The 14,777-nt window shown below is 36.2% G+C and overlaps 1 protein-coding gene across 7 annotated transcripts in view; it reads right to left on the reverse strand.

Annotated features, from left to right (window-relative positions):
• Positions 1-14,777, reverse strand: part of ARHGAP15 (Rho GTPase activating protein 15) — a 623,564-nt gene that overhangs the window by 523,980 nt on the left and 84,807 nt on the right. For 5 of the 7 annotated variants that reach the window (XM_021076335.2, XM_084998893.1, XM_084998892.1 and 2 more), the window contains one exon: positions 13,666-13,727. The exons of the other annotated variants lie outside the window; for them this stretch is intronic. In XM_021076335.2, coding sequence (XP_020931994.1) covers positions 13,666-13,727 — 62 coding nt within the window. The remainder of the gene's footprint in view (positions 1-13,665; positions 13,728-14,777) is intronic. 7 annotated transcript variants of the gene reach the window in all.

Raw genomic sequence — 14,777 nt, forward strand, 5'->3', positions numbered from 1 at the left:
GTGGTGTAGGTTGCAGACGCAGCTCGGATCCCGTGTTGCTGTGGCTCTGGCATAGGCCGGTGGCTACAGCGCCAATTAGACCCCTAGCCTGGGAACCTCCATATGCCGCGGGAGCGGCCCAAGAAATGGCAAAAAAACAAACAAACAAACAAAAAATCTAACTTTTGTGTATCCATGTTCTCCACTCCATGAAGAGTCTATGTTTCTACAGAAAGCCAAAAATAGCAAATCATAACCCCTACTTCATCTGTTCATTGGTTTAATATATATCAAAGTCTGGAAAACTAACCAGTTAATGTTACTGCCTAGTTCAAAATGTTTTTCAATGTTGAAACTCACTAAAAAAGCAAGGAAATGCAAATAAAAGGAGTAAAGTGCTTTTTCGTTTTTGTCAATACAATTGGCACGAATTAGAAGGAATAAAACCAAGGGTTATTGACAGAGTAGAGAAATGGATTCTTTCATACCATTTTGATGGGAGTTACAAACTAGCACATCTTTTTGGGAGTGAACTGGGCAATATGATTTTTTATTACATATATATATTTTTTGATTAAACAAGCCCATTCTTATTCCTTATTCATTTAAATTTATCCTAAAGAAGTCATCTTATAAGTTAAGGCTCTGTACACAAGTACATCATTATTTCTTAATTCCGCACCTAAAATATAAAGAAATAAGAGATAGGTTGCATAAATTGCCTATGATAAACTCATACAGCAGAATAACAAACTCTATGCTGTAAAAGAATACTGATATGGGAAGATTTTAATGCAGACCATAATATAATACATAGTTCATAATGCCATGCTGTGCTATTTACCTATTACTGTCCTCAAGGTTAATAGCATGCTATTTACCTATTAATAATCTTTTCTGATTATTAACTTCCATTCATCAGAAGTTCAAATATTACATCCTCGAATGTGCATTCCAAGACTTCCTCACATAGCACCGAGGATAAATTAAAAATATTTTTTCTAAATTTTACCTTTTATCTCCTTTGTTAAATAAAAAGCACCAAAATGATAAAAAAAATATTTAATCTTTACAGAAGTGCCCGTAGTGACTAATACAGTGCCTTGGCTATAGTAGGCACTGAATATATGTTTGTTGAATTAATGATTAAACTTAGGCATTGGGGAAAATATCTGGATTAAACAACAGTTAAATAAGGTAATAAGGGAGTTCCCGCTGTGGCACTGTGGATTAAGAATCTGACTGTAGCTGCTTGGGTTGCCACAGAGGTGTGGGTTTGATCACCAGCCTGCTATAGTGGGTTAAAGGATGTGGCACAGCAGTGGCTCAGATTCAGTTCTTGCCTTGGGAACTTGGAACTTGCATATGCCACAGGTGTAGCCAAAAAGAATTTTTTTAAAAAATAAAGTAGTGAAATCACATCTTTTTAATTTTCTTTTCCATTGAACAAGTATTACTTTAGTAGCTAGATGTGTGTTACTGCATCTTGAAGAATGACCTTGTTTAAACGGTAAAACAATAAGGAAATTAATTTACATGAGTTTCTATCTATTATATGATATTGCTGCTGTTTTCTTTGGTTTAACACTCATTTCAGAATAGCTGAATTCATCTCACAAAAACAATTTTTAAAAGTTTACATAAAAAGACTATTCTGGTTGATAGAAAACGATACAAAAATACCTTTTAAAAAAACATTCAAGATCTTTGTGTAATTTGATTCCTCTTGCCTCAAAGATTCTAGAGGCTTGATTGAAAAAACAGCTTTGATTCAGTAATGTTAATATTTACACGACTAGGTTGCTCTTACATGTCTTAATAAGCTTTCCTAATGATATACCATCATATTAAAACAACAACAGGATAAACAGAAACAAAACAAAACACAACATGTATTTTTCAACATGCAAATATGAATACCGTGTTCTTGGACCCACTTGTCTTCAAATAGTCACTTTTTCAATCAAATGACAGAACAGGCAGAAAAAGGAAAAAAGAAAACCACATAGACCTTTATCCTCCTTTGCCCTAGTTCCCACTTCTTTTAGGTACCAACAGCAAAAAGGTGGACTGGAGTAGCTGCAGTCTTCCCTTTATGCAGATCATAATATTAGATGGCCAAAGATAGGGTAAAGAGAGACATTGGAAGGACTACTGGTCTAGACTGGGCATTTTTTATCTTGATCCTTTACTTTTCCAGTATGTGCTCAGGAAGAATGAACACCCTCAGAGGTAATGAAATCTGTATTTACCCTGCCTATTATATTTCACACTATATTTTTCATCACCTGACAGGAAGATAATTATATACCTTATTTGCTTCTTGCCTATAGCAAGCCCTGGGTAAATGATTCTGATTTGATCTGTTTCAAATGTTGATCATTTATAGAATGTGTTGGCATTATTCTTCCCTTTCCTAAATTTGAACTGGCACTGGTTAGAACTGAAGTTACATGAAATTCAGTTATCTCATGGTTCTCAATTAGAACTTTGAACTGCTGTAAAATGTTCCCTCTTAGGTGAATCTGATGAACAAGCCAAAGAGGGTAAGGTGTTAGAATGTTGGTAATATGAAATGCTCTGGTACTTCACATACAGTGCCATTTCCTCTTGAAGTTATAAACTACAACCAATGTCTTTATGGATACAAGTGAAGATTTTTCCAATTTGTTTAAGATCATTTCATTTCAAAAGGAAGAACCGACTGCTCTTTGTCAACCTTTTAGAGGCCCCAATTTTGTTTTCCATGATCTCTTTTAAAGTAATAATTAGCATAAATTACTTTGACTACCTGGTATGTTTGACTGTCTAGTAGAGATTCAGCTTCACAAATAAGATGATGACATTATTAATATGTCCATTTGCTAACATGGAAAACAAGGTTCAGAGAGTTTAGGTAAGTTAGTCATATACTTAGCCATCCTTAGAGTCAAACCCAGTTTCTCTGATTCTGAAGCCTGAAATCTGTTCAATAATTTATGCTTTTTTTTTTTTAAAGATTAAGGAGTACAGACATACCTCATTTTATCATGCTTCACTTTATTGTGCTTTGCAAATATTGTATATTTATAAATTGAAGGTTTGTGGAAATCTTGTTTTGAGCAAGTCTAGTGGCATAACTTTCCCAACAGTATTTGTTCACTTTGTGTCTCTGTGTCACATTTTGGTAATTCTTGAAATAGTTCAAGATTTTCCATTACTATTATATTTGTTAGAGTGAACTGTGATCAGTGATGTTTGCGGTACTCATTGTAATTGTTTTGGGGTTCCATGAACCATGCCCAAAGAAGTCAGCAAACTTAATTCATAAACTGATTTGCTCTACCAACTGGCCTTTCCCTGCCTTTCTTTTCCTGAAACACAACAATATTGAAATTAGGCCAATTAATAACCCTACAATGGTCTCTAAGTTTTCAAGTGAAAGGAAGAGTTGTCTCTCACTTTAAACCAAAGGCTAGTAATGATTAAACTTATTGAGGAAGGCATGTCAAAAGCTGAGACAGGCCAAAAGCTAGGTCTCTTGTGCCAAGCAGAATGCAAAGGAAAAGTTCTTGAAGGAAGTTAAAAGAGCTACTCTGGTGAACATGAGTAGTAATAAAGCAAAACAGCCTTATTGCTAATATGAAGAAAGTTTTAGTGGTCTAGATAGAAAAGCAAACCAGACACAACATTCCCTTAAGCCAAAGCCTAATCCAGAACAAAGTCCTAACACTCTTCAGCTCTATGGAGGGTTGAGAGAGGTGAGCAAACTTCAGAAGAAGAGTTTGAACCTAGCAGAGTTTGGTTTATGAGGATTAAGGAAGCCATCCCCATAAGATAAAAGTGCAAAGTGAAGCAGCAAGTACTGATGTAGAAGCTGCAGCAAGCTGTCCAGAAGATCTACCTAAGATTATTAACTAAGGTGGCTACACTAAAAACCGATTTTCAATGTAGACAAAACAGCCTTATATGGGAAGAAGATGCCATTTAATGCTTTCAGAGCTAGAAAGGAGAAGCCAATGTCTGAATTCAAAGCCTCAAAGGACATGTTGCATGTCTTGTTAGGTGCTAATGCAGCTGGTGACTTTAAGTTGAAGCCAATGCTCATTTACCATTCTATAACTCCTAGGATCCTTAAAGACTATGCTAAATCTACTCTGCTTTTGCTCTATAGATGGAACAGAAGACTGAACATCTTCTGACAATGTGGCTTATTGAATATTTTAAGTCCACTATCAAGACCTACTGCTCAGAAAAAGAAAATACACACACACACACACACACACACACACACACGTATGTGTAATATATATATATTACTGCTCACTGACATTGCACCTGGTGACCCAAGAGCTCTGATGGAGATGTACAATGAGATTCATTATTTTTTATTCCTGCTAATATAATATCCATGCTGCAGCACATAGATCAAGGAGTCCTATTATTTAAGAAATATATTTTTTGTAAGGCTATAGCTTCCATAGGAATGATTCCTCTGATGGATCTGGGCAAAATAAATTGAAAACCTTCTGGAAGGAATTTAACATTCTAGATGACATTAAGAAAATTCCTGATTCATGGGGAAAGGCCAAAATATCAACATTAACAGGAGTTTGAGGAAATTGATTCCAATTCTCATGGATGACTTTGAGGAGTTCAAGACTTCAGTGGAAGAAGTAACTGCAAATGTGGTAGAAACAGACAAGAGAACTACAAGTGGAGCCTGAATTGCTGCATCTGATGATAATACTTGAATGGATGAGGAGTTGCTTCTTATGGATGAGCAAAGAAAATGTTTTCTTGAGATGGAATCTACTCCTGGTGAAGATGCTATGAAGATTGCTGAAATGACAACAAAGAATTTAGAATACTACATAAACTTAGTTAATAAAGCAGCAACATGGTTTGAGAGGACTGACTCTAATTGTGAAAGAAGATCTACTATGAGTAAAATATCACTGACCAGTATGGCGTGTATAGAGAAATCATTCATGAAAGGAAGAATTGATCTATGTGGCAAATGTCATTACTGTCTCATTTTAAGAAATTTCCCCAGCTATCCTAACCTCCAGCAACTACCACCTTGATCAGTCAGCAGCCATCAACAGGGAGGCAAGACCCTCCGTCAGCAAAATGACTATTACTCACTGAAGGTTCAAATGATGTTTTAGCAATATGATGTTTTTGAATTATGATATATATACCTTAATTTTATACATTATGTATAAAAACAATATATATTATTATATTATTTTTAAAACATAATTCTACTGTACATTTAATAGACTACAGAAGAGTATAAACATAACTTTATATGAACTGGGAAACCAAAAATTCCTATGACTCACTTTGCTACCTTGTTCCCTTTATTGAGGTAGTCTGGAGCTTTCAAACTGGCAATATCTCCAATGCACAGTCATACTACTCTCTTGGTTAGGAGACTGTAAATATCAGATTTCACCATAGTTTTGGCCCTAAGTCTCAAATTATAAAAACTAATGTGCAGAGCCTATGGCAAGGTATAATGGACTCCTGGATTAACTAGTTTACCTGATGTTAATTAGAAGGATTAGTCAAATGCTCATCACTCCCAAGCTCTATTTTTTCTTAGACATTGCACTGATTTAAAGAAGTCACATGATGGACCTTTCAACTCCTCATAAAAAGCAAGAAGCAGGGGTGTGCGTCTAACAATGGCATCACCTCTGTCTCTTTCCTGCTAGGGGATTATTCTGGTTTGTGATGAGCAGACTCACCTGCACTCAGTAGGGAGCCCAAAACCAGAAAGTGATTCAAAAGCCTCCTCAATAGCTGAGAATTCACCTAATCGGAACATCTTTTAACCTATGATTTAGATCAGAAATTTCCTCTCTGAATGAAGTACTCTAGAGACATGGCCATTTTCTTTACAATATCTTTCTAGTCCATTTCCCATTTGATCTGTTTGGCCTACTGTGTTGCCTGCAATTCTCAGGATACCAGCAGGGCTTTCTCACCAGTTACTCTAACACAGTAGCCTTTTGAATGGCACTGACAGCTCTGAAGAGAGTGTGAATAGGGTCAACTGGCAAGGTTTTGCTTTGACTTGAACTTTTAATGATTTCTATATGCAACCGAATTCTTACAGGTGACTGTTGTTCAGTACATTCCAACTCAGGAAGTGAGCAGCTCCTTCAAATTTATAGGGCTAAGGCAGGACAGGTGACTGTCTCAGTTTTCAGTGAAACTTTTAAAAGAGACTGTTTAAGGATGAAGCAATTTTCAGAATGGAAAAATGTTACTCTACCTCCCTAGCACCCCTGAAAAGGGGAACACTATCCCTGACCTCCTGAGCTTTTCCTTCTGGGCACTGCAGGGCACTGTATCTGACATTTAGTGAGTATTCAGTAAATGTTTTTTGTTATTGTTATTTTGTTTTTTTGTTTGTTTTGTTTTGCTTTTTAGGGCCCCACCCACAGCATATGGAAGTTCCCAAGCTTGGGGTCCAATCAAGCGACAGCTGCCAGCCTACACCACAGCCACAGCAACATCAGATCTAAGCCACATCTACGACCTATACCACAGCTCACTGCAATGATGGATCCTTAACCCACTGAATGAGGTCAGGGATCGAACCTGAAACCTCATGGTTCCTAGTCGGATTCATTTCCGCTGTGTCATGACAGGAACTCCAGTAAATGTTTTTGAGTGAAAGAATGTTTAGGCTCGCAAATTTCAGGAGAGTCGTACATCTAGATTTTTCCTGCTCCGTGTTTACCATTATTCACTAACAAGGGCTACAAAAGCACCTACTTCTTGCATTTCCCATTTTCACTCCTTAGTTACCAAGAGTTTGGCCTGTCTTTCCTATTGTTGTTTTAAAAGTATCTAACACTCCTGGCTGACTGTATTTTCTCTAGTGTATAATTTTAGTAGTAATATCTGAGCCTTCTCTAGCAGGCTCCCTGACTTCTCAGATGTGTGTTAATAAGATGAGCTGTTCTACATGCATTGGTTCCTGCTCTATGCTAGGTATGGCACCTGGTATATTGTCTGTATCAAGCACTTTAATCCCCAAACCAGTTCTCTAATCAGGAGAGACAGGTAATGAACATGGAAATAAATAAATCCTCCAAGCAGAACTAGGAGGTAGTTGATATCCCCCACACTTCAGATAAAAAAACTGAGGCTTAGTGAGGCTGCATTCTACCCAAAGGGATCATAGTCATAAATATGGGATGCAGGCCAAGTCTCTGGGACCTTGAAAGCCACTCATTCTGCTGTATCAACCGTCTCTGGAGCAAGAAGCATGCAGCGCCCCCTTGGTCATACTGGGCATATTTATGCAGAGCCTCGTGATGGGCTCTGGAGAGGAAGACACCCAACTGTTGTGAAGAGGTACTCTGAACTCCTTGGAGCAAGGCCACTACTTAGTCTGTCCTGGGCTGTTCTGCAAGGCTGAACTGCAAGCCCTTTCATCCCTACCTTCACCCATCAGCGAGAGCCAATTAATTCATCAACATTTCATCATCTTAACTTTGAGGGCATTTTTTTTTTTTTTTTCCACACAGAGAGTTAAAAACCAAGCTGAAGGATAGACTTGAGGGTTAAGCAAGACACATAGGTCAGAATATCAAACTTCAGTAAGCCAGAGATTCCAGGAATCAGTAAGACAGTCTCTGAATGATTTAACATGTAACAATTAGGTAAAAGATTGATACTGTTGCTAGTAGTTCAGTAAAGGAAACAGATTCTGAGACAAGAAATTCAAGTATTTATTTTAATTTTTTGTCACGAAACAAATCATATCTAAGGGGAAGGGGGAGGGGGAAGATCCTTAATATAATTAGGAAGGAGTTAGAACTGAATTTTAATAAGGACAATTCGTTACAAACAATGTACCCAATGGGATAGTCTCTCCAAGTGAGACACTTCAGAGAACTTCCTAAAACAAATCCTGACTTGTAAAGGTAGAAAGTAAAACATACAAATAAACGAAACAATCAAACAAAGAGCAAGCAAACAAAAAACCCAAACCAAAACCCCTCAAAAAACCCTCAATGCAGACATCAGCTTAGGGAAAAAAAAAACAAAAAACAAAAAAAAGCAAAAAAAAACCCACCAACTTTGCATTCTACAAAATGGACACCAGATGGCAGCACATAATAACAGCAACTTTGCTTATTCGAAAAAAGCTTCATGGAAAACAGGCCTTAAAATATTCATTTTTAACCATTATAAAAAACTGTTAACTTGAGCTCAGATTTAACATACCTATTTCTCTAAAATCAAAGCTTTATCTCTTACATTCCGTTGTGTGTCCTTTAGTCACGACAGTGGCAAACCAAAAAGTCAAGAGGAAAATATACCTGAGTTTCCTTTGTAAATTTCAGGCTCTCCTTGGGCTGCTGGCCTCTCTTATCTGACTTGATCACATTGAATTTGACTTGATTCCACAGCACTTGGTGGGTGTGGGAGTGATTTACTCTTATATCCTTGAATGATTTACTGAAAAATCACTCAGACATTGTTATATGCTCTAGTTCTCAAACTTAAGCGAGCAACTTATTTCTTCTGTCTTAGAGTTTAAAGCTTCTTGTAATTTGCCTCTGCTTTAAAAAAAGGGCCAAAGAGATACTGATATACAAATACACACATCTTTGTCACTCTTGCAAGAAATGTAAAAGCTTTATATATTCAAAAGTTACTAGAAGTGGAAATTATAAGAGAGCATAGTTTGGGAATTATAAACTAAAACTACCTTTTACAAATTAACTTGCGTATTCCATACTCTCCAAACCTTCCCTCAAATCCTCACTGCTGAACATAAAAAGAGAGACAGATTCAGCCTGGAATAATTCATTGGTATCCTGAGCAGAAAGTGCTAAAAAAAAAAAGTTTATATCAAGTGAGTACTTTGGTATCATGATCTATAGGAAGTCTATTAAACAGTGTAACAACTGTTTTTTTTTTTTAAAAGAAATAAAAACAAAGGTTTAATAGCTATGGGCTCTAGGACACTAGTAGACATAACACTGCACACTCTTTACTTTATTTCTTTCCATGTACCTCTTTTCACACTCAAGTACTTCCTCTCATGTCCCTCTGGAGAGCAGAGCAGAGTGAAAAACCAAATGTGAAAAAAAAAAAAAATACAGAGACACAAATGAGGTGAAACAGGGGGCTAGGCTTGAAGTGGAAGGTGTAGAAGGAGAGATAAGCTGCTGAAGTAGCTTACATGCTGTCAGGGGCTTTTCGAAATTAAATAATTGAAAAGAACTTTTCACTAAGGTCTTCAGAAGCCTCAGAGAGACCTGAGATAATTTGCTTTTGGGGTTAGAACAACTAAAATGCAGGAATTCCTATACTTCATCAGAGAAGTATATTTTCAATATTCACAATGAAGTGTATTCAGCTTTTAATCTTGTCTGGGGAAATATCTATAACTTCAAAATAAAGCAAAACTTATGGCCTTTCATGAATATAAGATAGAGCCAAAGAGTTCTACTTCCTTCTACCCACTCTTGATGCATTCAGAGGTAGGTCCAACTTTTCTTAAAAAGAAAATTTTTTTCTTAGAAGGAAAGAGAAAAAAAAAAGGATTTCGAGAAGGAAAGGTTGATATATGTAACCAAGTTTCTCCATTTGTAAAATGAAAACAATAACACAGCTTATTTTAGAGTATTATTTCAGTATTACTGGTAAAGCAATTAGTTAAGTGCTTGACAGAGGAAGCATCCGTTACTATTGCTATTAACTCATTAAAATGTATGAAGGGATAAAGTACCTTGATAAACAATGAAAGGCAATGAAAATAAATTTTACATAAGAAATACAAATTACAGCAACTATGGTATACTATTTAATAGATACTAAATTATCAATGGGATAAAAACTGCACTTTTTTTTTTTTGCTTTTTTTTTAGGGCAGCACCTGTATATAAGTCCCCAGGTTTGAGGTCTAATCAGAGCTACAGCTGCCAGCCTACACCACAACCACAGCAATGAGGGATTTGAGCTGCATCTGTGACCAACACCACAGCTCATGGCAATACTGGATCCTTAACTCACTGAGCGAGGCCAGGCATTGAACCCACATCCTCATGGATACCAGTCAGATTTGTCTCTGCTGTACCAAAAAGGAAACGATAAAACTACACAATTTTTCGAGATTATGATTAACCTGACCATTTTGTTTCTTGTTACAAAAATATACAGACTCCTTAGGTAAGCAATATGGCAAAACATGTCATTTTTTAAAAAATGGCCATGTGGTTTAATCAAGTCATTGAGATTTATGATTAAGATAATAATAGAATAATAATTAAGATAATATAAAAGAAAAATTGACAAGCTATAGGAAGTTTACTGTACTTATAATTATTTTCATATAAAACTGGAATCACCTTAAAAATCAAATAAAAGAGGAGTGTATAAACGGTTTGGTACATTACAGTCCTATCAACATGTGGGATATTGTATGTTATTCAACATTCTGTGTCTAAAATTTTCTATTTGTAAAGTGCTTATAATAAAAATAAAACAAATCCCACAAACAATAAAGAATAAAATTATGAATAAATATGGATCAAATTTAAAGATTGCTGGTCATGATGACTTTCATCAGTAAGGTAAATAATAAGAGACTTGAAGGAGATATCTGCAAGTCTAAAGCTGACAAAGCATTCCTACCTGGAGTATATTAGGAGCTCTCTCAAAAAAAAAAAAAAAAAAAAAGAGTAACAATAGAAAATAGTCAAAGTTTATGCATAGGAAAATCTTGAAATGCAGAACCTGACTGACTCTAAATAGGTGAGGTGATGTTTAACTGAAACACCAATCAGAAGAATAAAAATAAATGTGACACTAAAAAGTAATGCCCTATAGCCACCAACATGCAAAACTGAGAGTTTAATAATGTTGTGTGCTGATGAGATTATGGCAAAAGGTGACCCCTTCTGCATTGCGGAGGGAGTGTGAACTGATGCACTCATTCTGGAGAAAGTCTGTCACACCCCCAATGAATTTTTATAACTGTGTGCACCTTACCACCAAACAATCCTTTACACCTGAATTTCTCCAGAGAGAAGTCCTAACTGGCTGGTAAGGAGACAGGTATGTGTGGTTTACAGCAATGCTGTTTGAGATGGAAAGAGTTAGGGACAATTTAGATACCCACTCACAGAAGCCTGAGTAAGTAAGATTGGGTGTGTGCACACATGGCAAAATGGGAAGCTGTTGGAAGAAATGAAGTTGTTTTAAATATGTAGATATAGATAGATGTCCCAATTAACTAACACTGAATAAAAGTAGTTTGAAACAGAATGAGGATTATAACTTAAAAGGCTAGTACAATTTAGAACACATTCACATACATACTGTTTTCTAGAATGCCACACATATCACCCAACAAATACATGGAAGGTGGATTTAAAGAACACACATTCTACAGAGGATTGAAGTGAGCACTGGAGACTAAGAATAAAATAAAACCAGCTACGGGTCTTGCCTAGAATGATGATAATATAAGGCCACACACAAGAATATAATCAACTCAATTCTGTGTACCTGAGGTTAAAAACAAAAACAAAGGAAAACTAAAATTTATAAAACTTTAAGTGAAAAAAGCTGAAAGAATGCATAATTGTATGCAAACTGATTGAAATAACAATAAAACAGAGTACAAACTAATGTTTACATGTATTTCAGCTAGAACACAGAAATGGTATACAAGCTGATTAAAGAAACAGCAAATAAAACAAATACAAAATGGTACACATGCTGATTGAAACTACCTAAAAAAAAAAAATGTATTAACATGAGTTGGTTGGGGAAAAGGCCCTATTCTGCTTCTCTGCTTGACACCACCTTCTAAGAAAACATTTTACGAGGGTGATTTATGGATGACTCATGCACAGGAAGGTTTACAATACCACTATACTGGGGCATCATCTTGTTTGCTTGGAATTCCTTCTAGATCTCCTCCTCTTCCTTGCATGAGGCTGGAGGGTAAGACTAAACAAAGCTGTCACCTCCTCTCTCCTACCAATCCCCAGTGAAAAGCTGAAGTGATAATTAGGCAAGTCCTTGGGTCCTTTTCTGTCCCTCTTTGGATGTTTTTGTCTACATGGCTAGTAAGATAAGAAAAGATTCTGACTTCCTCATCTTCAGAAGATTTATTGCTACACCCTCCGCATTCCTTCCATGAGCTGATATAATTAAGAATGAAGTCCAGGCAAAAGGAGGCGCTAGGCTGGGTTAGTCAAAGAATCCCCCCTGTTGCCCTTTCAGAACCCAACACATTAAGCCAGGTTCTCCACAGGGGCAGGGACTAGCCCAGTCTCTAAAAGCAGTCCTGCGTTTTTTTGTTTGTTTTATCCAAGTATGGCTGGTTTACAATGTTGTGTTAACTTCTTCTGCTGTACAACAAAGTGATTTAGTTATACACACAGACATATCCATTCTTTTCCAAATTTTTTTCCCATATAGGTTATCACAGAACACTGAATAGAGTTCTCTGTGCTATAGAGAAGGTCCCTGTTGACCATCCATTCCATACACAATAGAGAAAGCAGCCTTGCATTTGATTTTATCTCCTGTGCATCTTCCTCCTGGACCCCTCAAGGGAGGGTGGCTACAGGGTTACCACAGAGGAACAGTCTAGGAGAGGGTTCAAGGTCGCTATTCCAGAATAGAACACAATTTGGCAGAAATCAGAGTTTGTTCTTTAAAACTGAAATAGCTAATTTAGGTAGTAGAATTACAAATGACTGTTTTCTTCTATTGTATTTATTTTAAATAAATATATACTTACTCCATTATAGCAAGCAAACAAAACATATTTCATTCTCTAGTGTTGGCCAGAGTTCCATTCTAGTAATGAATTGTACTATACAATTTATGTGTCCCATCTTGTAGTTAATTAGTACATTTATCCTTTATGGTATTAAGTGTTAATAATATAGTCATAAGTAAATACCTTGTCTCCCATTGTGAGCACTTTCTACACACCTCTGCAGCTTCCACATAACCTAGCACAAAGTTAAGTCTATAATAATACCTACATGAGAAATAGGAAAAATACTAAAATGGAGATTATTATTTCCAAATATCCCATATATAAAAGTTACCTTGCATCTTTGTCTACTTTCTTATCGACCTTAAATTTTTCTCCAAGCTTTCTGTTACTCTTGTCTAGGAAAATCTTATTAGTTTTTCTAAGTTTTCTCATCTACCCTGTGTTCATCTCATCCCCAAATGCGGCAACTTCCAACTTTTTATCTATCAGATGACTTTATTGTCCTTTTATTTTTTCCTCAAATGATTGAGCAACAAATGTATTGCAAATGCTTCATCCTTCAAAAAACTATGCCCCCCATGTATTGTAGGGAGATTTTTATATACTGCAAAATGAGTCCATTCATTCCCTAATCTGTTAATCCTAGAAATCAAGATCCATTATCTTATTTCTTTGCATCTTTTTAAAGATTCAAGTCCTAGGAACACAAGAAGCATTTCATTTATATGCTCTGTGCAATAAAATAAAACACAGTGCTGCATTGGAAAACTATAATCATATTAAAATAATGTTAATCATAATGATAGCAGAGGGGAATATTCTAGTCTTGCACCATGGGGCCTTTCTTTCCAAGCAATAGCAGTGACAGAAATTGAGGAGATGGGGAACTAGAATAGTTATATAAAAGTGAACTGAAGAATTTTTATTACCTTAGTTTCTTTCCTCCATCTGCAATTTTAGCTTTTTGAAGATAACCTTCTTTTTCAACCATCTGCAAGAAGAATGCATATATTAAAACTGTGACAAACTCCTATGCATTATTCGTTTGAATGAACCTGTGCTTTCCAACAGTCATTGCAGTGATGGAAGTTTCCAGTCATAGAACTTCATCAATAATGCATATATAGCTTATGGGAAGTGCCTGCAAGATCATAGTCATTACAAGCTGTTAAATATCTAAAAGAAAGATTACAAAGAATAATGCGAATGATTTGTTAGATAGTGATACACCTTTACTACTTTTCCTTCTGGGCACTGAAGTCACTTGCTTACAAAATTTATTAAAGTGGTAAAACAAAGACAAATTTAATGGCTTCCTTAATTTTACTGATCATTCCTGGAAAAGTTCTTCCTTTTCACTCCTCATTTCTACTTCCTCTTGTACCTGCTTGATGCCTGGGAGCAAGAAAAACTGGATGCAACCAGGTAACAGCTGGTTGAACCAGAATTTCTTTCAGTTACCAGGAAATGCTATAGCAGCACAGTCTCATTAGCTTCTTTCATGGTGTGTGTTTGTTTCCTTCTCTATTTGTATTTATTAGCTTTCATTGCTAATAGAGCTGCACACATCTTAAAGGAGATTCAGTAATTCCTTATCACTCCACAGAGGTTTTCACGGAGTTCTAGGGTAAATAAGTACACAATGCATATTATGATGTGGTGACTCCCAGCAAAGTCTGTAATAAATGTTTTAATGTCTTAGTGTCCTATTTCTACCTTCACCTGCCTCTCCTGAACAACCCCCATCCCAAGTTCTTACCCTATGTCCCATCTTTTCATATTGGTGAATTGCCAACAACCATTACCTCCGGGCTATGTGCTAAAAGCTTTTAAGAAGTCACCTGCCTAATAGCAAAGGAACATACCCCCTCATGCCACCCTATATGCTTTCCCTCTAACTATAAAACTTCACTTCCAGCATGTCTCCATCTCATAAACTCCTAAATATATTAAACCTATTTAAAATGTAATATATCTGTCCATGTGTCCTCTGTAATCTCTCTTAGGTGCCCTGTCCTGAATCTCTATTTTCATTCTGCCA

Source organism: Sus scrofa, chromosome 15 (assembly GCF_054392235.1).
Source record: "Sus scrofa isolate SSC_HxYL_T2T_F1_AM1 chromosome 15, Sscrofa_HxYL_maternal_Yorkshire_Landrace_v2.0, whole genome shotgun sequence".
NCBI lineage: Eukaryota > Metazoa > Chordata > Mammalia > Artiodactyla > Suidae > Sus > Sus scrofa.